Source organism: Perca fluviatilis, chromosome 5 (genome assembly GCF_010015445.1).
Source record: "Perca fluviatilis chromosome 5, GENO_Pfluv_1.0, whole genome shotgun sequence".
NCBI classification, from domain to species: domain Eukaryota; kingdom Metazoa; phylum Chordata; class Actinopteri; order Perciformes; family Percidae; genus Perca; species Perca fluviatilis.
Genome location: NC_053116.1, coordinates 33,896,679 through 33,920,766, shown reverse-complemented (window position 1 = coordinate 33,920,766; position 24,088 = coordinate 33,896,679). Strand labels below are relative to the sequence as shown.

The 24,088-nt window shown below is 42.1% G+C and overlaps 2 protein-coding genes across 2 annotated transcripts in view; both read right to left on the bottom strand.

Moving 5' to 3' along the window:
• Window positions 1-9,744, bottom strand: part of bcl2l1 (BCL2 like 1) — a 36,169-nt gene extending 26,425 nt beyond the window's left edge. Inside the window, exons 1-2 of the mRNA XM_039800297.1 lie at window positions 9,608-9,744; window positions 3,811-4,572 (exon numbers count right to left, since the gene is read on the bottom strand). Of these exons, the coding sequence (XP_039656231.1) occupies window positions 3,811-4,365 (555 nt within the window). The 5' untranslated portion in view covers window positions 4,366-4,572; window positions 9,608-9,744. The remainder of the gene's footprint in view (window positions 1-3,810; window positions 4,573-9,607) is intronic.
• Window positions 9,745-10,756: 1,012 nt separating this feature from the next.
• Window positions 10,757-24,088, bottom strand: part of arfgef2 (ADP-ribosylation factor guanine nucleotide-exchange factor 2 (brefeldin A-inhibited)) — a 31,562-nt gene continuing 18,230 nt past the window's right edge. The window contains exons 20-39 of the mRNA XM_039799577.1: window positions 23,898-24,026; window positions 23,615-23,773; window positions 22,705-22,852; window positions 22,133-22,229; window positions 21,951-21,991; window positions 21,690-21,859; window positions 20,789-20,940; window positions 20,071-20,243; window positions 19,678-19,838; window positions 19,388-19,518; window positions 18,017-18,146; window positions 17,663-17,798; window positions 17,299-17,437; window positions 16,508-16,565; window positions 16,194-16,302; window positions 15,883-16,022; window positions 15,257-15,434; window positions 14,388-14,526; window positions 13,340-13,457; window positions 10,757-12,575 (exon numbers count right to left, since the gene is read on the bottom strand). Of these exons, the coding sequence (XP_039655511.1) occupies window positions 12,411-12,575; window positions 13,340-13,457; window positions 14,388-14,526; window positions 15,257-15,434; window positions 15,883-16,022; window positions 16,194-16,302; window positions 16,508-16,565; window positions 17,299-17,437; window positions 17,663-17,798; window positions 18,017-18,146; window positions 19,388-19,518; window positions 19,678-19,838; window positions 20,071-20,243; window positions 20,789-20,940; window positions 21,690-21,859; window positions 21,951-21,991; window positions 22,133-22,229; window positions 22,705-22,852; window positions 23,615-23,773; window positions 23,898-24,026 (2,673 nt within the window). The 3' untranslated portion in view covers window positions 10,757-12,410. The remainder of the gene's footprint in view (window positions 12,576-13,339; window positions 13,458-14,387; window positions 14,527-15,256; window positions 15,435-15,882; window positions 16,023-16,193; window positions 16,303-16,507; window positions 16,566-17,298; window positions 17,438-17,662; window positions 17,799-18,016; window positions 18,147-19,387; window positions 19,519-19,677; window positions 19,839-20,070; window positions 20,244-20,788; window positions 20,941-21,689; window positions 21,860-21,950; window positions 21,992-22,132; window positions 22,230-22,704; window positions 22,853-23,614; window positions 23,774-23,897; window positions 24,027-24,088) is intronic.

Sequence of the window (24,088 nt, the reverse complement as noted above, 5' to 3'; positions counted from 1 at the left end):
CATACTTGAGAAGCTAAAAACAGTGAATGTTGGGCATTTTGCTTGAAAAATGACTGAAACTATAAATTTTTTGTTACGCTACTCATCAATTTATCAACTAATTGTCTCAGTTCGAGACAGAATGGTGCATTCGTGTGCGGAATCGGAAAAACTGCAGCTTTCCTAATAAGGTGCTGGCTTGTGAATGCAATTCTGCCTTGGAGTCTATTCTCAAGTGTCAGATTATGAAGCTTAGACAACCACACATGCAGTGAATTCACAACTTTTGGGAAATACCCCTGGCCCTGAGCTCAAATCAACAAATGATCTCAGCACCGATTACGTTACCTGAAGATTAGCTTCAAAAGATTGATTTTACATCATCCATTTACATCATATTTTCTATTATTGTACTATCAACTACACACAAACTGTCCATTTCATTTTCTGTCACAATCCCTCCAAACAGAAAACTTTAAGATATTTGAGAAGTAACATTAAGATCATGAGACAGAGTGATCGAGCAACCGAGTGAAAGTGACCTTGCTGCTGCTTAGAGCAGACGAATATTTCATCAGCTTACGCTCAGGGCACACCTGCCTCACAGCTACACTCGGCTTCCCACATCTGCCAACGGCTCTGTGCTTCATCCCTGCGAGGAGGCGTCAGGGGAGGGAAGGAAGGAAGAAAGAAAGGGAGAGAAAGACATAAAGAAAGAAAGAAAAACAACAAAGCCTCATGTGGGTTTACTCAGAGACTCGGGTGCATTTCAAGGAAACTGTAGGTTGACTTTGAACACACCGCTAAAAAGACAACGTAGTGATATTGCGACAAAGAGGGGGAAAGCCAAAGCAACAGAGTGACGGAAAGAAACGACAGGACGGTAACGGTAAACCACCTACTGCGTTGTATATTTTAGTTTGCCGCTGCAGCTTGGGACTACCCCCTGAGGCAAGTGTGTCAACTTCAATAGAACCAACACGGGACACGTACTAAGCGACTGCTCTATCGCCAACATCGGGCGATCCAAAACAGAGTAAAAGTTGATGATACAAAGCTTACAGGGAAGGAAATGGCATCATGTGCTCAAGACAATGTTATCCGGCAGCAGGAGAAGTGAAACCGCACCAATGAATGCTCTCAGCACGGCGATCCATTCAGCATTTCAGATGAAGTCATTCACTTCTCCAAGTCGAGGTTACGCTGACATGCAAGCCGCGGACCACAAGCAGCTGCAGCATGCTACCCGATGTTGTACGTCCGACTTGTCGCTAAGCAAACAGTACGCTGGCACACCAGTGTGTAGATTTGTTTGTGTGTTTGAGGGACATGAGATCATGGAGACCAACCACACATGACAGATGTGTTGACAACAGTGGTGGTTAAAAACATTATTATTGGGTCAGGAAGATGAAACTGGATTAACCTTTAGACCAACCTTACTATACTATGTACTAAGTACTTACTATGACACTATAAACACATGTGTAGGTATATGATAACAACTAAACAATAATGAAATTAAGTAATTATTTTCACATTTTAATTATTATCTCAGTGGGTTTTTTTTTTTTTAGCTATAGGAGGGTCTCCTGCAATCATACACACTCAAAAATACTGGGTCAATTTTAACCCAATTTGGGTACAATCTAGCACCTACCCAGTCCCCGTGAGCCTAAAAAAAAAAACACTGGGTCAGCAATCACATAGAATTTTTTTCTTTGCTAATTAGCAAGTGTGTTTGGTTATAAACCAAAGTAAGAAACACATTCCAATTTTGACCTGCTGGATGAGAAGTCAGGGGATGACCATAGTCAGTAGGATTGATCCTTTTGGGAACATGAGCGTCTGTACAACGGCGAGTTGTTCGAGATATTTCAGTCTGAACCAAAGTGGTGGCTGGACGGACCGACAACACGACATTGCCATCTCTAGAAATGCTGTTAGCGTGGCTTAAAACATGGGGACCTGAAGTGGGTTGTAGTGCATTTATGAGACCAGACCTCCGGGAGCTGGTAAGAAGGATGCTGCAGCCGCATCCGTTCAACTAAGGAACAACTAACATCAGTATTTTGCAAAGCTTGAGCCTTTACTATCACATACCATACGTGTCATCCGTTTCCATAACCTCCTCCTCTGGGTTATCTCCAGTCCAACATTGACATAAATAAATAGATTTTAGGTCTGCCGTGCAAACAACAGCGAAGCCACTGTCTGCCCAATGGGATTTTCATCTAGGTATGCGCCTATGTGTCAGTTTCCATAGGATCGACCTACGACATGGCGACGTACAGCGCCGGAGCAAATATAAACAGCCCCTCCCCTCACCCCGCTCTCCTCCATACCATCAAATGGCCGGCACAAAGGAAAAGAGCTGACCTTAACTGTCCTGGAGGTGTTCACGAGCTCACGTGCACAAACACAAACACACACTGGGACTGTCATTTCAAGGACAGCACACTTTCCAGCTAACCCCAGAAAAATAAAAAAACAATTGAGCTTTCATCTGCATGCAGCTGCCTCGGTGAAGAACGTAGAAGAAGAGAGGACAGGGCACGGACAGACAAAAATGGACAGACAGTGGAAGAAGAAGAAAAACACAAAGCACAGTGCCAATCAACTGACCAGAGTAAAACAAAGGGCTATCTGTAAAAGCCCTGGACTTCATCCCACCCTGTGATGAGAGAACTTCGATCCCCAGGCGGGCAGGCAGGCTGCAGAGAGCTACAAAGCCCTGATGTAGCCTGTTAAGCTCCCACTTCGATTCAGCTCATTGAGCTCCATGCTGCTGATCAATTAGAGAACAGCTGAGCCAGCTGCTGACCACACAAACATTCTGCTTTTTTACTGTTTTTAAGCACAGATGGTTGTTTATGTCATGAGTGTGCTGCTTGTTATCTAGGTCTTCTCTGATATACCTAACCTAAAGTCTTTTATCCTCCGCTCTTTTATCACCCCTGTGCCATGTCCCAGTCTCATAAAGGCGGATATGGTTGAAATGTTAGCATGCTGGCTTATCTTGCCCATCTGCATAAGATAAGTCTCAATATGTAGGATGGAATAAAAACTACGCCTTTGATTTTCCTTCTCCAGTGAGACAAAACTCCCCACCAATGATACAGAGCCACTGGAGGTCAGGCCAGGTAGATAGAAACACAGCTGACCATACAACACACCAACACACTTAAGCAAACCTGGTCTTTAAATATTTACCAGAAAGACACATCTGAAAAGGCTAGGGCTGTCCTCGACTACAGATGTTCTTAGTCGACTAACACTCCTATGATTTAGTCGACTAATTGATTTAATCAAACTGTAGGCCTAACTGTAAAACTGAGAAGAATCACGCAAAAGCACCACTTTAAATCTCATGTTAACAGGAGAAGTTGCTTATAGGTTTATTCTAAATAAGTAAATCACAAAAACGTAAAAAATAAAACTAAAATGACCGACTAAAGAAATCTTTGTCGACTAAGACCAAAATGACCAAATTAGTCGACTGATCGACTAGGAGGGGGCAGCCCTAGAAATGGCACACACAACCAAAAACCCAATCAAATATCAACAAAAGCCATTAGCATCCATATGCACTTTCCAGAACTAGATGGAAAAAAAACGAGGACAGGATTTATTTTCCAATTGGCCGCTGTATTCCGGTGTAGCTGCCAGCTGTTCTGCGTAGAAAAGGTGTCAACATAGACATTTTGCATACAGCTTACCTCATGCATATAATTGAACCCAGTAATGTTGATGAGAATAGCACCTAAACATACTTTTTCTCCGTGTATGTTTGTGTGTGTGTGCGCGTCTGTGTGTGTGCAAGAGACTCACCCATCCTCCTTGGCTCTGGATCCAGGGCTGAATGTGGTTGTCCAGGTAAACCGTCATCCACTCAATGATCCTGCCCACCAGCGGACTCATCTCCTTCTCCACGCACTCCACGCACAGCGCCCCGCCGAAAGCAAAAAGCCCTACGATGCGGCCCCAGTTGACCCCGTCCCGGAACACCTCATCCATCACGTTCTCGAAGCTTTGGTAGGCCGTGGCCGGCGTGATGTGCAGCTGGTTGTGCAGATCGCTGAAGGCGCGGGCGTATCGCAGCTCAAACTCGTTGGCTGAGTCCCGCAGGGCCTCTTTCACCGCGTCCAGGCTCGTCGTTGACGCCAACGGTTGCTGCCGTAGCGGGGACGCTGGCGGGGTGCCGGGACTCGTGCCGTTCAAAGTCCCGTTGGCGTGCGTCGCTACCCTCTGCTCCTCAACCAACCCCGCGTCCCCCCCATCAGTCCTGTTCGGAGGCTCTATGAGTCCCATGTGGTTGAGAGGATAGTTTCTCTGGGAGAGTTTATAGTTTATGTAGTAAGCCACCAGTTCTCTGTTTTGAGACATGTTGTGTTTAAATAGGCTTTTTTCCTTTTCTTTTCTCTTTGCTTCGGTCCGTCTCTGCGCCTCTCTCGGTCAAGCCTTGCTGTGTTAGAGTGAGCACACACTGTGCCAGGCTTTCCTCTGTTCAGACCACCATGGTCAGCTGATATCCAGAGGAGACTTGGGGGGTGAAAACCAAACCTACACAAGGCTGACAAATCAGCTCAGGTCCTGTAAAGAGAAAACAATCAAAAGGTCAAAGTCTGGATAGCCTATATGCATGCTGAGAGAGAGAGAGAGAGAGAGAGAGAGAGAGAGAGAGAGAGAGACAGAGAGACAGAGAGACAGAGAGAGAGATATCTAGATAGATAGATAGATAGATAGATAGATAGATAGATAGATAGATAGATAGATAGATAGATAGATAGATAGATAGATAGATAGATAGATAGATAGATATGTGGAAAAAGCAGTCTGCCGGTTTGGCTGTAGACTTTCAAATAAAATTTGGACAGGTAGGGTCAAAGTGCATCTCTCTAATTGGGCTGTTACATATGGAGCAGATGGCAATGATATTAATGAGACAATGGTAGAACGAGAGAGAGTGTGTGTGTGTGTGTGTGTGTGTGTGTGTGTGTGTGTGTGTGTGTGTGTGTGTGTGTGTGTGTGTGTGTGTGTGTGTGTGTGTGTGTGTGTGTGTGTGGACGAGAGACAGTGAGAGAGAAAGGAGGGGTGGTGTGAGGAGGATGAGGTTTAGGTGAGGAGAGAGCAGAGGGACAGTCTGGCGTGACAGTCGCCATCTCCTAATCAGTGACCTCTGACCTTCCAACCAAGCGTTTAGGCACCTTGTTTGTCTCAGCTCTGGGCTCTCCGTTACTTACACGCTGATCTGCATACTGTCCGTTTAAGCATATGCCCTTGAATCTCCTTACAAAGCTGACTTTCCGCTGATATCTCCAGTATCCAACAGGTTATTATCTCATAATCAGTGTTTGGAGGTTGGTCTGAATGCATTAACACAAATTATCCATGCAGGCCTTAGATTACTGCTACCATTGCAGGTTTCATACGGCTCGGACACTACTCTGCTTTAGTATGACAGCACAGGTTTAGGGTTTCCCTAACATTAAAGTGCCCATATTATGAAATAAAATCACTTTTTCCTGGGATTTGGGGTGTTATTTTTTGTCTCCGCTGCTTCCACACGCATACAAACTTGGAAAAAAAAAAATCATCCATGCTGTTTGGAGTGAGATACGGGTTTCTGAATGTTACCTGCCTTCAGTCTCCGGGTGAGATGTTCAAAATCTGCAGGGCTTTCTACGTCACTAGCCGAAACGAGGGGGCTAATCCATGCTAGCCCTAGCATGCTAGCGGTTAGCCCCCTCGTTCTCAATGGCAAAACACTGCTACAACACACAGGAGTTCACCATAATCTACAAAAAGAACTACTGACATGTCCCTGTTCTAAAGCTATTCCACGCAAAGTTGGAAGTGTGCCCTCGTTTAGAAGAAGTCTCCCGGCTAATCCTGCCTTGTACTGACCGAAGTTAGAGAAACTGCTTGCTAGCAATTGTGAGCCTTACCTAGCTATTGGGCATGTGCGACTGTCAACAAAGATCCTACAGAAGTTGAGATGTCTCACTCTGTAGCTAAAACAGAGACCTGACACAGGGTGAAAAGAGGAGCTGCAGCAATGTGCAGTACAACAAAAATATGGTGTTTTTTGATAATTAAACCATGTAAACCTATTCTGGTACAACCTCAAAATACAATTATGAACCTGAAAATGAGTATGCAAAAGTATGAAAAAATGTAACATTTTCTTGAGGGAGGACCCCTAATGCTCCGCCGAATATGTGGGAAAAACACTGCAGGTTTCTGAAATACAACATGAATCATAACTATAACCTTACAGTAGATGTTGGCTGCCACTGCTAGCCCTCTCAACCGTGTATAATGAGCTGTTGCATTACGCTTCGGTGACCATATAAAAGTATCCAATAAAGTTAAACTGCCTTGCTTACAATGTAATTAAATTTCCAGTGAGCATAATGCAGTGAACTCTTAAGGAACTCAAAGTCGGAAACTCTCCGAGCAAACATATGCAGGTCGAGCAAATGTTTGTAAAAACAGTTTGTGTGTGATATGTTGTATAAATAATCGTGGATATAAGAACTCCCCTATTGATTATGTAAATTAAATCATTGTTCAGCTACTACTGTTCAGATGTAAAAGCATTACAAAGTATGTAGCTGCTGAAAAACAGAAGAGTTATGATGGTAAAAAGCTTAATAATTAAATCTACAAATGCACTCATATCAGAGCTGGAATGATTAGTCCATTAATTGCTTGTTTGATTGACAGAATATTCAAATCGGCATTCGGCAACTAGTTTGAGAACTGTTTAATCGTATCGGTCATTTTTCAAGCAGAAATTATATTCTCTGGTTCCAGCTTCTCAACTGTGAGGATTTGATGCTTGTATTTGCCATATATACTGTATGATAGTAAACTGAAACTCTATGGGTTTGAATTGTAGGTCAAATAAAACAAAGTCAGGAAAATTACATTGACACATACAATGACATTTACTATTATTTTCTGACATATTTTGACAAAGCAACGTTTAAAGAAAATAATTTGTAGATTAATCAAACACCAAAACAATTGGTTCATATGTTGAAAAAGATTTTTTTTTTTTGAATAAAATGTTCTAAGTATGTGCATATTAATTAGTAAGTATCTAGATTTTGTGTCAACACAATTCTCCCGTGTGCCTTCTGACACTGTCCTAAATATTCTGGCGCTGAGCCGAGTGATACAGTGATTAAAAAATAGTCGATGATCTAATCTTCTCTTTTTGGTCGATGATCATTAAGGAAACAACCATTTTTCTTATAAAACTACCCCCCCACACACACACACACACACACACACACACACACACACACACACACACACACACACACACACACACACACACAGCTTGATTATACTACTACAATGTATAGTAAAAATGTACTTCATTAAAGATGGATGTCAGTGTCCTGCAGCCAATGAATTGGGTTTAAGTGAGCCTACGTCCCTGAAACAAAAGACAATCCGACAGAGCAATTGCCTGACAAAGCCGTTCCCTCATCTTCTGTTGTCACTATCCCATTAAACTGGTGTAGGCAGGCACACACAAAAAAGATGTGGGAGGAACATAACCTGCTGATGATCCCAAACAGTCTGCTGGTTATCATGTGGGACTCTGACCTTTCCTATAACAATATTGGCATTTTAGCTGATAAATGGTTGGACCTAATAATTAGTGTGTGAGGCGGATGGAAGGGGAGCTCCATGCAAAGTAGTGCTGGTCACATAACATAACATAATACATACTCTACTCTTCCTAGCAGCACAATGGAAGCCCGATACAGTCTCTACTGGCACCTGGCCAAACAAGCAAAGTGTAGTTTCCTCAAGCCCACATATTCCAACTTCTTACTAACATACGTTCAGCAAACTCTTTGGCCATTATTCGTAGTCATTCAAAGAAACAGAAAGAGGCTGTTGGAGCATATAAAGACACACAAGGCAGCAGTGTTTACAATGGCCACATGGTCCCATGCTACCAGCACGTGGCTCGAGTTTTAATAACCCAGCACTGATGTAAACACCACGCAGCTCCTACAGGAATACCAACGACTCGACATCTTGCACCTGAAAGCAACATTTGTAATGAAAATCGCTCAAATATTAACCAAAGCAAACGGGAGGGCTGTGTGGCTGCATGTTTATTACGGTGGAATCTGAACCGTAACTTAAACAGATAGACTAACCAGTGTATGTTAGCGATTTACTATACTGCCTCTGTAGGCTGCTTGCCCTCCGTGGTTTGTGTGAGCCCCATCTGTTTCTCGATGTAAATCTCCAGATGAAACATGAATTCACATTTTGATCGCCGTCTCTGAATATGAAGGCTAGGCCTATATAAGATATGAAGGCGAATATGTCTTACCAGCTGTACTGGATAAAGTGAAGTTGTCCTCGGTTCGTTTCCCTCTGTGAAATGTCCCGAAACTGTCAGTCTGTACAAAAGCTGTCAAAATCCAAGAATGTAAGGTAGTCACTTTGTGTACGGTGTGTGTATGTTTGCACGTCTTCCCTTCCACATCGCAGGCCCAGCCCTCCTCTATTACGTAATACGACGCCTTCAGAGATGTCTGAATATCTGGATCACGATCATATCGAGAATAATCGTTTGTGCTGGCTTTTAAACGCAGGACTAACGTTACACATACTATTATAAAACTCCATCTAGTAATATAACTGAAGACGAAGGTATAGCGTTTCCTGATCTAGGTACACTATAATCTAACAAACATTGTGAAGAACAATTATTGCATTTTTCGATTCTGTGTACATTGTGCGGGGTGTATCGCTAGGTCTGTATGTCACTCTTTGTTCACTTTAAAAAAAAAAAAAATCTGTGACAGAGCTTATTTTTTAATATCATTAACTAAAATGTAAACGACACGTCTGATGCACGTCTCGTTTTAGCCTTCTAGTCACTGCCGTTTCAAATGAGCGTTATGCCTTTTTTCTTTATTCAACAAACATTTAAGTATTTCCAATCAAAAGGCACACTTTAGAAATTGAATTTACAAAAGGATTAACTGGTTTAGTAGGAGCCCCTGAAGGCAGCACAGGCCATTCCAGTCTCCTGTCATTAACACTGGGCGAAGACCTTTAATCACAACGCATCACAATGCCACTTTGCGACACCACCCTCTGTTCCGTTCCAGCTCTGAATAGACTTCACCCCAACGGCAATCATTACAAAACTAAGCAAAGCATTGCAGAAACACACAGCTCCGCCTAAATACTTAAGATACTATAGGCTGCTACTGAACATGTAGCTAGGCTACTGAAGATGGCTGTCACTGTCATATACAGTCTTGGGGTAGCTAGTCGCACATTCGTAGACTGTTAACCTATAAATGTGGTTTACAGTGGCACAATCATTTACTACAGTTTGCAAGTATACTTTGCATCAAACAGAATTAGATTTGACGTAAAAAGCTAGAAGGATTCAAAATGCATTTCTTCCAAATGTGTCGACCTCCTTCCTCTAGCTAGCTAGCTAAGTAACGTAACGTTAACTGGATTCAGAGGGGAAACGTCCACCCTCTCTACCAGTCTGTCTCTCATAAATTTCGCCAACACAAACGACCACAGTCATTAGAATTACATTCGTAGCGTAAGCAGAAACTCTTACTTGTAGGGTGGTCTCCATAAGATCATGTCTGGTGGCTCACAATCCAGACCCCAGCAGGAGTAATCTTATCCGTCATTGCTAGCCTGTCTGGCTAAAACGCCGGAGACGGAGATCTCCTAGCCAGCTAACTGGCTACCGCAGATCCGCCCACATTTAGCTACGTGCTTTACGTAACTTCACTTACTTACTCTCACTCTGTTCATTCAGTCCAGCCAAGTAGATGTCATGACAGCTTCATCCAACGTGATGAAATAGCAACAAATACATTAGGAGGACAAATGTAACGTTAGTCCTATCACCAGAGTGTTATTTACGAGTTACTTTGCGACTTTAGATGAGAGCTAACGTTAGCTGGACCGGCTAGCAGCACGGAAGTCCCAGCTTGCGCTAGCGCTGACTGTTTAGAAGCGAGCTAGTTTTTATTTTTGGGGCATCTGACCCCAACGCCAATTATGTAAATAGATAGTCGAGTGCAACTGTCAAATTCCCCATTGTTTGCCTACCTAGTGAGTGGTTTAAGTATTAATAGCATGGCGTTTTCCTTTACATGCATCCATGAAGCAGCTGTTAAGGCAGCTTTTCACTTCACATGCCCCAAAACAAAGGGTGTGAGAGGTCTCCATAGTAACCTTTGTTACCCCCAAAAATGTAGCGCGCTTCAGGCCGACTACTAGTTTGAGCACAGTGCCACCCTGTGGACATCTTTATATAGAAACACGGGAAATCCCCATAGACTGTAGCTATATTATTATTAATAATAATATACAGTCTATGGAAATCCCTCTTCCACACTTCCTCTTCTCACAACGAAATTAGCTAACATCGTAATGTCTTATTTTAAAACAAATATAAAAAAGGTCAGTAAGACAGACTTCTGGTTAAAGAGCTACGTCTCAACACAGGTTAAAGGCTGGGTTAAAACTGGCTTTAGTGGCCGTGAGCAAATCCTATTTTGTCTGGTCATAGGAGGAAAAAGCACAGGTGTAACTAACTCTAGCTAGTACGGTAATATTAATGACGGCTCAGTTCGGTTCAGTTGTCACAGTAAGCGAGTAGGCACATTACCACAGCCCTGGAACTGGGAAACCTTGACAAGTCAAAATGTTCCCTGTGAGAAAGCTCTTAAAAACGGAGTAACCTAATAGTCACTAGTGGATCAGAATTCAGGTTTATTGATTAGGTCACCAAATGTTTGGAAGATTACATCACAATATTATGTATAGAACCATATAGCACTTTCATTTCTATATCTTACATTGAAAACTTTACAGTCTGCTTTTTTTCATTTACTGTATATATATATATATATATATATTTATATATTCCCTAGTTTCAGGGAAGAAAAGTAGACATCCATAGTTGCGAGGGAAGGAATGCTTCTCAAAAATATTTAAATGCACTTTAAATAATTACATACATCCTTCTTTTAAAAAAGAAAAGAAAAGAAAAAAAAAGGCATGGAATAGACTGCAAAGGATCCAGAGATTCCAGTATCTCTGTAGATAAGAGTTTTGGTCTCGCTCCGTTCCTGAACCGTTATGTGGTTTCTCTGCTGTTGAATGTGACACAACACTGATGGGCGTCCCAACCATCCAGAGCAAGCTGAAACACTGGGTGGTGTTAATACATGAGCTAACTGTCGGCAACAGATGTGCAAAAGAGGGTGGGAAATGGACAACCACTGTCACCCTTTAGGGCCAATTGATGGATTAGTGGAGGGTTTTTAAAGCCAGCTGTAATTCTACAGCCAGGAGGAATTGACTCCGTTTTAAGTCCTTTAGTGTAAGGCTTACTGGGTCAACGCACAAAGGAATGCATGACAGAGGGAAGTAGTCTTTAAACCAACCTTTCATTGTAAACCAGCAATCACTTTGAAAAAATAATCATAAAAAAAAATTAAAGCGAGTGGGCAAAATAAATAAGTTAAATCTCACGGACCAGGAATTCTAAAGATGACAGAACGGCTGTGTCACAGAGAGCAGAGACTTCTCAAACCGAGCCGCATTAGATCTTCGATAGTGTTGTAAGAGATGCAGATTGTTTTCACCTGCAGCGGGGAGTTCTCTTTACCAACGGCAACAGCCCGCTACCAAATAACACAGACGTAGGAGGGAACATAAACATTCAAGTGACAAACAATGCTTTGGGATGGACATCGACACGTGAGGGTTCAGATATTACAACATATTTTGATTAGATCCCCAAACTCAACAAAATAAGTGTGAGACCGAAGGTGTCATTGTTTTCTAACAGGCACAGTTGGCCAAGAGATTTTCGCAAAATCCGCAAATGTAAGGTTCATCGAATTCAATGGTATTGTTCATTTGCTTTCAGTATGTAGACATACTTCTTTTGTTAAGTATTAAAAACCAGAAAACCAAACCATCAAAATCAGATACAATATCAATAAATTATTCGTTTACAGTTCTTTTCTTGTCATTACAGTTTGAGATGAGAGTCAGGGGGATGATGAATGACAACAGTCAGCAGAGTGTGCTGGTCACAGTGCTGTTCATCCCCGAGAGAAAGAAGAGAGGAAGGACAGGGTAAAGACTTTTCTACAAGCTGAGTGCAGTAGAAAAGCTCAACACTTTAATACAGACTCTTGAACTGAGACGGAAAAGCTACAGTCTCCTTGTTGTCTTCCTCCTGACATTGCAGTTCCTCTGTAGTCTCTCTCAGTCCAAAAGAGGTGGGGGGTGGGGGGTGGGGGGAGAGTCTCTTATTTGTCCACCTGTGATCAACTCAACAACGTCCGCCCATCATCTCCATTTCTTCACCCGAACTCGTGCACCCACTCGTTCTAGGACGTGGCAGTTCGGACAGGCATCCCCTCGGGGGCAGCGATGTGGAAGACGGAGCCGATGCGCAGGAAGAAGCGCCTGAGGATGGCCCGCAGTTCGGGGATCAGGTCAAACTGCATCATTTCACACAGGTGGGGGTAGTAGCAGGAAGAATGGGGCTTGAACTGGAAACCAAGGAGAAAGTGAGAACATATAAATTAGCACCACGATTCAACCAAGTGACACACTGGATGTGCTTTAATCCCTGCTAACCAAATGTAAACAGTGTATTAGGCGATATACACGACAGAGAAAGGAAGGGCGTTTGCTCTGGGTGTGTGTGGGCGCTGCTGGAAGTTCACAGCAGGGCGTAAAAGTAATGTGTTGACAGGACATTTCGGTCTTCACTTATGCATGTTTTTGCTGCTTTTCAGGGCAGTTTCATTGAATTACAAATTTTGCATTCAGGCAAATAAACACAATTTGTACAACTAAGATTTGTTTGAACAACTTTCCCAAAATTCACAGCAGGCCTCACACAAGAGACTGGTGCCGGGCCAGTCCACTTCAACAATGCAGTTATCGTTTTTTGTTGATGCAGTGGTTAGTGTTGTATTGGCATTTTTTGTTTGTTCTAAAGCTGGCTCCATGGCGCCAACATTTCCTACTGCCATAAGATGGCTAAAAACTCGTATAGTTTTGTATTACAATGCCCTGGAAAGAAACCCTGAGTCATGGGCTGCCATGAATCATCAGTGACTCATGCACTCAGAGTGCATGAGTCATGATGTTCATGAGGTGACAGCTTATAAAATTGTTTATAAATCACAGAAATATGAAAGAAATAAGGGTCACATGCATACAGTACATAACATTTTTGACATATATATGAACCAGAGATCCACCGGTCTCTGAGTGTCTGTGTGTTTCTGTGTGTGTGTGTTCCTGCCTTGTCATCGGGCAGCCGTAGCGTCCTGGTGAGCAGCAGCATCAGCAGGCTGTTCCAGGCCTCTCTGTGGCTCTCTGAGGTCAGACTGATGAAGTAGGCCAGAGCTTCACTACACACCCTGAGAGAGACCACCCAACACACACATGGAACATTATGACCAACACAACACTGCCGTATCTCACTGCATAGGCAGAAGTGGTTGGTCTGTACCAGAGCTGCTACTACATTCCAATGTTTATAGTTATGTTTTAATATTATAGAATAGCAGGCCAAGGCTCCACATCTTGAACTAAAGCACCAAAACCAGTTATTATTTAACGATGAACACCACACATACACATATTTGTGATGTAATACATGAGTCAACCGCTCCCGTGCAGCTGCTCTTTGAAAAACACAAGGTGATTTGTACCAGGCTCTAGCATGCCAATATATTCCACACACAAAAAAAAACAAAACACAGTGTACAGTTCATAAATATATAATGAAGTATGAGCCATATGTCAAAACAGCTCACTCAACACAGAACAAACAGTGCTGCACTTTTCCGTGTCACACAGTTGGTGCTTATTTATCTAAGGTTTAACCAGGCAATAACACACTATTAACACTCTGGAGTTGTGAAGAATAACTATGTTTTTTTTTTTTTTTTTTACAATGCATTCTGTCGGTTAGATTAGTTAAAAAATATTTTTTTTTATGGATGTGTCTTAGGGCTGTGCAATTAAAGGTGCCGTAGGTAGGATTGTGAAGATCCAGGACTTATGAAAATATGGAAAATAGGAAAATATGAACATCGACAACTTCTCAGTCCCTTTTGAATATATTTAAGGGGAATTCAAAAAGTTCAAAGTTCAATTATTGCAACATCTTTCCAAAAGGTCAATGAGTGATCATGTTAAACAATCATGATTTCAATATTGACCTAAATAATTGTGATTATGATTTACTCCATAATCGAGCAGCCCTAACGTGTCCGTTGATATTGTATATTTTTCTTTATTGTCAACAAATCCCACTAAAAGACCAAACGCATTGTTGTACTCACAGCAGCAGGCGCGTCTGGATGTCAGGCCATGAGTCCTGCAGCTGAAGGTCAGAGTACATCCTGAACAAGATTCTCAGGCTGCAGGCAAGACTGCTGGTCTCCTGCTTCAACAAGTTGGGCTTGGACTTCCCTTTAAAGCCTGAGGGCAAAGCAGAGACGATCATTGGTATCGTTGCCTTGCCTAGTGGTTAAGACATATAACTGCAACGTCCCTGGTTTGATTCTGGCCTTTGTTGCATGACATCGCCCTCTCTCCCCTCATTACCTTTCTGTAACTCCACTGTCTCTATAAAAATAGTCTGGCCAGGGACCTTTGTTTGATGTCATTTTCTCTGTCTCCCCTTATGATATTCTCATCTCTCCACTGTCAGAAGAAAATGCCCCAAGAATGCTAAAAAAAACAAACAAAAAAAAAACAGAAGAAGGGCTGAATATTTGTAGGGATCTAGAAAAAAAAATATCTTTTAAGATATTTTCAGTGTGACTGCCTGGCCTGAATACTGACACAGCACAAAGAGAGAGGTCACCCGACAGTTGAAAGTGTTCAGGTTCAATAATCCAGGCAACAACACAGTATCCTGCTGAGCGTTTGTGATACTGACTTTGAATTTGCACTAAATACAAATTTTAGATTAATAACTTTAGAATTACCTGTTAAGCCTCATTAAAGACTTTTTAAGGCGGTGAGGTTAGACAATATATTATAAAGACATTGTAAGGATGTTTGACAACAGACAGACGGTCTCACAACTTTGACATGTTTGTAATACATTCTACTCTATGTCACATATATAGAATAAAGTGCAAAAGATAGGAATACAAATGTATGAACGGAGCCATCATAGGAGGACTTTTTACTTTCCATTTACCTGCCCTCCAGAGTGCTGTCCTCTGTTCATTGTTGGAGTTGAAGTCCTTGGCGAAGGTGTGCGACTCCAGCAGACAGTCCAGCAGCTTGAAGAGGTGTGCAGAGGTCATGTGTCTGTACATACCTTGATCTGAACCCGCCTCGCCTGCCTCAGCCCCCGACTCTTCCAGAGCATCTCGCTGACGGGAGGACAGCATTTCACAACTTTAACTCAGCATATCCGACAATTTAAGATTACACAGGCCTCACTTTTTGCCGGAGCACGGTGAACGCCTCGAGTTAAAAAAAACTTCATCCCAGAGTGGAAAAAAAAAAAGAAACGTCCGATGTCATTAACTTCACAGAAAAACAAGGGTTGGCTGAGGACTGGTGATTCGATGGTTGCCTTGCAAGAATAACAAAAAGACGCAACTGGTCTGATCGGAGCATATTCACCTGCATACACACACTGTCTGATCGCAGCGATAGTGTGCCTAGGTCTGATCTGACGTTGAAGTTGACTGAAGTTTAAGAGTGAGATATGAGCGCTGTTCCTCTATTTCACACTTTCAACTTTACTCAAATATTAATGAAAAATGTGATCACAAAATAAAGCAATGTATCCATATAGCAGCTGTTGTAACTTACCTGTGCAGCAGCCATGTTCTCAGCATCCTCCTTCTTGCTGGTGGATGGGTAAAAGACAATGTTGTCTATGGTCTGGATTAGTTCAAGCTGTACCACGCATTTAATCAGCAGCCCTGCAAACAGCTTCTGGTCTGAAACTCCTGTATAACAGAAAAATACAAGTGGTGTAGAGAATTTAGAGGGATGGTTAAGGTAAACAGACTTTGAAGAGGGTCAAAACACATCAATGTCAATTCTACAGAGTGTGAGTGAGTGTGAGTGTGTGTGTGTGTGTGTGTGTGTGTGTGTGTGTGTGTGTGTGTTGTACTCACTAGCATTGGACTTGCCCTTCCAGGTGTCGTCGCTGGACATCTGGCTGTGTCCTCTCTCAGACATAGCTCTGTCGTAGCTGCTCTGGGACAGGTTGTCAAAATCTGCGTCCTAGAGACAAACAGCAACAAACACCATGGACATTCACAGGTTAGTGTCATACTACTGATATGGTGGGAAGGTTGGCAGGGAACAGGAGGAACAGTACTTTCACTGGCTAAAAGCAGCTTATCATTTTTGAAGCATCTGCTGAGCTGCTGTTGTACATACTGTAATTTTCGTTAAGTCATAGGAGTGTATTTGTTTATTTTCTTACAAAATGTTTTCCATCTGTGGTTTCCTCTTCCTGTCCAGCTGGTCGCCAAGTCAACAAACTGAAAAGCAAACGGAATGCAGATCAGGAATCGGGTGTTGTGATCACATCCTGCCACAGAAGCACAATAACCTTACAAAATGGTTTCCAACTATTGTTGCTCGAACTACTGATTGTACTTCCGCATACAGACACAAAGAGTATAGAAGCGGATTGAGAGACGGCCGTACCGCTCTTTGTAAAACCAGGCAGCGCTGGTCAAATATAAACCAAGATTCTGCATTTCTCACCTCAATTTTTTCCAGAAACGTATTTTAGCTTCCCGTTTAACTTTAATACGAGATTGTTTGTTACCAGCCGGCCGCCATAATAATTCTGTGACGTTGTTGGTCCAGTGTGGCATAGTGCATTCTGGTAGTTGTAGGTTTTCTACCTTTTAAGCAAAAAGGGAATACCACAGCTCCTTTTCTCGGTTTTCTCTGGCCATGTAGCAACAATATAAAACATGTTTGTGCCATTCTAGTGCAGAGACCCAGTTTTATGAAGACCCTCTTTCCAACAGTAAAATAGTTCTTGAAGTCTTAAGATAATAAAGTCTCTCTTTTCTTCCCTCTGAAGTGCTTTCTTTGTCTAGCCTACTGTGCGTTTAGTTTTAAAAAACCGTAACGATTAATTAAATAACTAAGTGACTGAACGAACTCCGTCATCGAGACGTTCAGTAACATTTTGAGCCGATTGAATTGAAACTAAAATGACCTGATCTCCAGCTGAAAGTACCGTGGTTCAGGACTTACGCGTGAGGGCTGGTGTTTTGGAAGATTTCCAGCATACAGGAGCAGGTGATGTTCCAGACCTCGGGGCTGAACTTCTCCCCATTCAGAATCACCAGGTTCTCCAGACAGTTAGTCCCCGACCGAGCCAGCTGCTCGTTGTCTGTACAAGAAAGGTAATGACACATCTGACACAAATACTGAGAACTTCACACTAAAACGATAACTTTTGCTACTTTTAGGCCTCGTGTCCACGGGCGGAAACAAAGACTTTTGGAAGAGAGGACGTAGACACCCACGTCGGTCAGTCAGTCTCATCAGCTAGCCAGGCCCTCTGCCTTATTAGGAGTGTTCTGCTTTATCAGTCTAAATAAATCTGAACACCCACCTTGCCTGACACACCACTGTAGCTGTGTGAAAATGTCAACCAGCAGGATTTCGCTGAGAGGCTGATAAAACTGGGTGAACACGTCACAGATGGCATACAGAGCATGGTTACATGTTGTCGTCATCCACTCGTGTTTCTGGAGGCAAACAAGAGACAAACAGCAGATGTGTTAGCAGGGTTTTTTTTCCTCCAAATTCCCCATTTAATTCTCTACGTGTATACAACTTAATAACAGTTTTAAGGTCTTCTGCCTCTACAAATTCCAACAGAGGAAATCCTTCATATATGTATGTAGCTTGTCAAAAGATGAACAACAACATGGGACTTGACAGCCTGCTACTAGTGACGTCTGACCTCTGTCTGCTGCTCGGGGAGCTTCATGTTGTCAAAGATGCGGAAGACGATCCTGAAGAGGTCGTGCCACCAATGCTTCTCGAAGGTTTGACCGTAGCTCTTCATGATCTCAAACATGACCGTGAGACCTCTGTCAGAAGAAAGACAAACAGTTGACACATCAGTCTTGTTGCTTCACAGCTCTGCATCCAGCCTAACAAAGAGTGTGTAATATGTAGGGTTGGGTACCGAAACACGGTGCCAATAGGGCACCGGTTCCAACGTTAACGGTAGTAACGAGACCCATTAAGAACGAAAATTTCGGTGCCTCATTTCGGTGCCTGATTTTTTATTTTATTTTCAGAAGCATCGCTGCACGGGACGCTGCGTTACTGTTAGCTAGTAGCTGGATAAAACACAATGGTTAAAATGCTGACAGCTTACGTTAAGCGGTGTAAAGTGCGACTGTATTTCCCTGTAGAGGATTCCACCACCGGGACGTACAACAGTCTGACTGCAGCTGCCGTTGTCGGAAAACCAACACAGACGGTGCGTTTACTTGAAACTTGCCAGCCTTGTGGGGCATTTTAAGTTATTGTAAAATACCTTTTTCCCATCTGGTGCTTGTTTTTGTCGTTTACCAGCAATTTACTGGTGTAATAAGTCATTGTTATAAGTTATTATTATTACATTATTAATCAATCATTTACAATTTTCAATTTATCATTTTGACCATATGGCCTTAGCTATAAACAAGCCGTTCTTTAATGTCGCCAACTGTCATTTTGTGCTCCTTTTTTATATTTTATATTATATACATTATAAATATATTATATATATATTTTGGTTTAGGCACCGACACCGTTTTAAAAGTATCATTTTAGCACTGGTATCGGGAAAAAAAAAAAAAAACAATACCCAAACCTACTAATATGGGATCACTAGCACAACATGAGTGAGAGGCATTAATCCTGCTTCCTTTCACTGTGCTGATGTCATCTCTTCAAGTGCTACATATTTATTCTTAGTTCAATTAGTCCTCCATGCTTGTTTAAACACTAATAAATGAATAGGGTTATATTTTTTACTTAAGTCTGTAAGTAATGTAGCAGACACGGTCTATGTTATTGTGATTCGGAGCGGCCTAGCCTGTTTTTATCCAGTCATACTTTCATTTTATTTTTTTTGTGTTAGATCATATTTTGTTTGTTTACTTTATTTATTTTCATATGTTTTGTCTTTGTAACAAATCGTGGCAGGTAAAGCCCAAGGGAAGGACAAATCACTGTAGCTGAAAGGTGAAGCTAAAAGTGTGCAAAAAAATGTAAACTAGAGTCCCCCACGGGGGAAATGACAGTTTGAGCTACACTCCACGCGGAGCTGTTTTTCTACCTGGTCCGGACATCTAGCTTGCAGCGGTTGATGATACAGGAGAGCTCAAACAGAATGGGAAACCAGCCGCGAACCCACACCCGATCACCGGGGGCAACATTCATGTCATCGCTGGTGTATTCCCTCAGGGCCTGGACAGGGACACATGAAGTGTAATACTACATCATTCCTTTTTTTAAGAAACTATACAGTGCTGTTTGCAAATGATAGATACATGCCATTAACCATTTATCTTGTCACACAACTGTCATTTCATTGAACCGGTGTAGTAACATTTCAGTTGTTCCGACCTGTGGCCTTTCTGAGACGTATTTAGCACAGTGGCGTATGAGTCGGATAGCCTCCATGCTAGTGTCAGGAAAAGCTGCGTTGCACACAAACTCAGACAGGCACTTCACTGCATCTTGGAACGAATCAATAGCAGCTGCAAAGTGCTGCTGGAAGGTGCTCACTGAGGAAAGAGTGATGAAGAGAGGGAAAGAAAAGAAGTAAAAAAAAAAAAGAATGATTTGGTTGGTTTAGGAGATCTTAAATCTTCCCTGCCATTAATTCTCACACTCTTATAAAAATCCATCTCGCTGTCAGCTAAGCAGTTTGACACAACACAACCTCTGTCACTTGTTTCTTTTAAATCACCGGAGCCAAAATGGCTGCCCTGAGGAAAGAGCTGCAGTCATACTCACTGACAATGTGCCCAGTGGTCTGGAAGGCGAGCTCCACTATGGTCTCATCGTGGTCAGAGGCTGCCTGGTGAAACACTGAGAAGATGTTCTTCCAACCTGAACGGATGTTGGCCGCCTGGGAGTTCACCATCTGAGCCACACACCTGATCACCATGTCTCTTATTGTGGGGGACCTGCGGTGGGGGTGTGTGTTAATATGGTACAATGCTGTGAAAAACACTCTCTCTCCTCAAATCTACTGTATCAGGGCACCCCCAGACTTTTCCAAGTTAAATTTAAGGCCTTTTTAAGGACACCTAGGATGAAATTTAATGGCAACTTCACGGCCATATAATGGAAAATAAGTGTGGATTTTAAGCCTGAGAGAAAAAGTAACGTTACCTGAATTTAACAAAACATTTTTAGGAGGTGTGTTTGTAAATATCTGTCACATTTCAAGCTCTAATTCTATGAAACTAAAAATATAAAATAAATTATGTATTTATATTACAGTATTTATTTAATCCTACAAAAGGACAAAAAAAAACATAAGACCTTTGTAAACTACATCTAATACTTTTAAGGCCTTATTTTCAGAATATTAAGACCCTGGGGATGCTCTACTATTCCTAACCATTCTAACTCCTATTACCCTGTAGCAATGCATTATAAATATAGATAGGCCACTTTTAGAAAGTACAGTATCCCATCCCCATCCGGCCATATTACAATATATTACCTGTTCTTCTTCATGATGTGCTCAAAAGGTCTAAGGAAGTCTTTCTGGAAGCGGAAGTTGGCCAGCTCTCCTTTCTCCAAGAACTTCATGGAGAGCTGCCTCAGTGAGTCCACAGCAAAGATGGCTACATCCTCATTGGGGTTACAGCCCACCTGGAGAAAGACACAACAGTCAGGAGCGGAGCTCAGCGACGCATTCAATTTAGTTTATTAAAATAATCAAGATGAATTGTTTCTTTCCAAGACAGTTTGGTTCGTATGTGTACTGTATACTCTAATTTAATTGAACTAAAATTAAAATTATGAATTATATTTCGGTCAGATGGCTTGTAACATCAATACGGGACATAACATAACGTATAATAGTTAGTAATATATTTTACAAGCACATTAGCATTCATCTAGAAATGCGTTTCTGGCCACTTGGTGAAAATAAGTTTAATAGTCACTGACTGTATAAAATAATTATATAGTGATAGATCTAAAATTGCTTTATTGATCAACTATTCCCTCCATGTTTGGATCTTCTCTTCGATCTACTATGCATCTGTATTTTCAGTGACATGGTAAGCTCAGTAAAGGCCAATTTCAGTGCAATCCTTTCTTTTAGGGGAATGGGGTAGACTTGATCTTGTGTATATTCTTAGGACAAAACATGCCCCACCTTAGCACATTAAAATAAATAACAATGTCTGGCATAAAAACAGCCTGTCTAGACATAATTTACGAGCCTTCTTATGTCCCTGAAGCGGTAATAAATCCTCAAGGAGGCAATACAGGACAAAACTAAGTGCACAGAGCAGCAGGGACTCCCACCAAAAGATCACAGTCTGCCACACCACCCCTGACTAAAGCACATGAGACTGTAGCTCACACTTCATTTTCTACTTTTTGTTACTGACCTTGTTGAAGTGGTCTCCTATGACCTGCCAAATTCGAGACCACTGCAGCCTGATGCGGTTCATGTTATAGTAGGAGATTTCCACAATCTTTTGCAAGCTGAACATCCTCGCCTGGTGTGCTGAGGCCAGCTCATCCATGGACACCGCGCACAGCCACCGCACAAAGTCCACTGGATACCATTAAACAGCAACACACGATAAATACCGTCTCTTTCTTTGTAATGTACACAAACAAACAGAGATATTGTAGGCCACACTCACCAATTGCATTTCCATCTAGTCTGGTTGAACCAGTGAAGATCCTGCAAATATAAAAGCAGCATTAGTACCTGTAGGGAATAGAAACCTTCATTCGTCACAAGGAGTCCGTATATAGATCATGCATTTATTATGTTATTATTAATGTCCTGTATCGGAGTACTTTTAGGGGCATTTTGTCTTACCTGTCCACAGCTACCACCACACTCTGAGAGCTGGTCTCTCCTACTGACTCCTGGATGTGAGCCATCTGTCTCTTGTCCTGACTTCCCACCAGGTTACCTTCACCATTAAACACATTTAACACGAGCTAATGTATACAGTCAGGCATCACAACTTGTAATAGCACAGTGGAAAAGGTATTAATACAGCATGCGTGTGTGCTGTTACAAACAAAGAACAACACCATTTTTACATTAAACAATAGCTTCTTTGAAGTTAAAATTGGACATTCAGTGGCTTGAAAAAGTTAACTTTGACCATATGGCCTTAGCTATTACTGTAGAAGCACAACAGTAACTTGTAGTTTTGATGAGAATCCTCAAGATAGAGACAAATTAGCAGGTGATTTTAAGAGTCAGGGGGTTAAATTGTGAATAGAAGTTATGGTGTGTGTGTGTGTGTGTGTGTGTGTGTGTGTGTGTGTGTGTGTGTGTGTGTGTGTGTGTGTGTGTGTGTGTGTGTGTGTGTGTGTGTGTGTGTGTGTGTGTGTGTGTGTGTGTGTGTGTGTGTGTGTGTGTGTGTGTGTGTGTCTTACCCAGACCCAGGGGCATGAACTCCTCTGTGCCAGAGGGTAAGCCCTTGATGCCAGCCTCCTTGTCCCGGACCACCCCTGAGATGTAGCGCGTCTTTACCCCTGTGCCGATCAACTGGGCGAGCTCCAGCTGACTGATGCACCTCAAGATCTACAACAAATTTTTTAGAATAGATATGATGACCTGAGAACAGTTTGGATCCAGTTCATATGAAAACTATATCCTTAACAGTGATCATAAATTAGCACTTTTATTACTCAACTCTAATGGTTGAGGCATTTTCCTTGGGATGCAAGAATACAATTTACCAGGGCCATATTTATCAAGCATCTCACAATCTATCTTTTGCGCTGAAAGTTGACCAAAGATTAAAAGCACTAAAAGTTATTTACGAAGCTTCCTACACTGAGAAGGACTACTTCTAGGAGAGTGTGACATCACCGTTTGAGGACACTCACAAAGTAGAAATGATGATTTATTGTAGTTCTCCGACAGTGGCACTTTAAAATATTCAGTTTTTAGATTCAAAATGCAAGAAAAGCGACTTCTTTTTATGTTTGTCTCGTGTTCATAGGCAAATATAAGTGACTAAGCTATCTAGGTTACATATGAAAAACTATGCCCCAAAATAAATCTCAATCATATTTACCAATCCATTGGCAAAAGGCTGTAAGTAAACACTGGCAAGATCAAATTAAAACTGAAAATCCATGAAGGGAGGATATATTGCAGTGCTGTTGTAGTAAGACTGCATTAGTTTGTTCTAGGTGTATCTAACAAATTGGCAGCTGAGTGTATGTGCAAGTTATCTGAAGTCTATCACTGTATCTATCAGTCATTTCTGAGATTCAATAATATGTTTTGCCTATGCTACTACTGCTCATAACTCCTAACTCCTCAATAGGGAGTCACCTCATGCCAGGAGTTGCCCAGGTAGTTTCCGTCCGTGTGGGCTACAGTGATCAGGGTCTTGATGGTGTCAATGTTCTTCTGCTTCATCTCTGTGATGCTGGAACTGGCCGTCAGCAGGGTGAATCTGGCCAAGGCTTGGACGTATGCGTCTCGCTCCAACTACAGACAGGAAGGCCAGTCACAGTTTCATGCCGTTTTAAACACTGAGCCAATGTCATGTTCATGTGACATAATCATGCAATATAAACATCAGGCTCAATGTGTGTGTAAAAGATCATTAGACCTGCATGCTGAAGATGCAGGCGATCCTGATGGCACATCGAATGCCCTCCAGACACAGTGAAGCCACCTCTGGGTCGTCACAGTCCTGCAGTCCCACGCTGAACGCTGCCAGCAAGGGGGTCCACGCCAGCTACAACATACGCAAATTATCGGCACGTGTACATTTCTAAAAAGGTAGGCAAACCACTATAT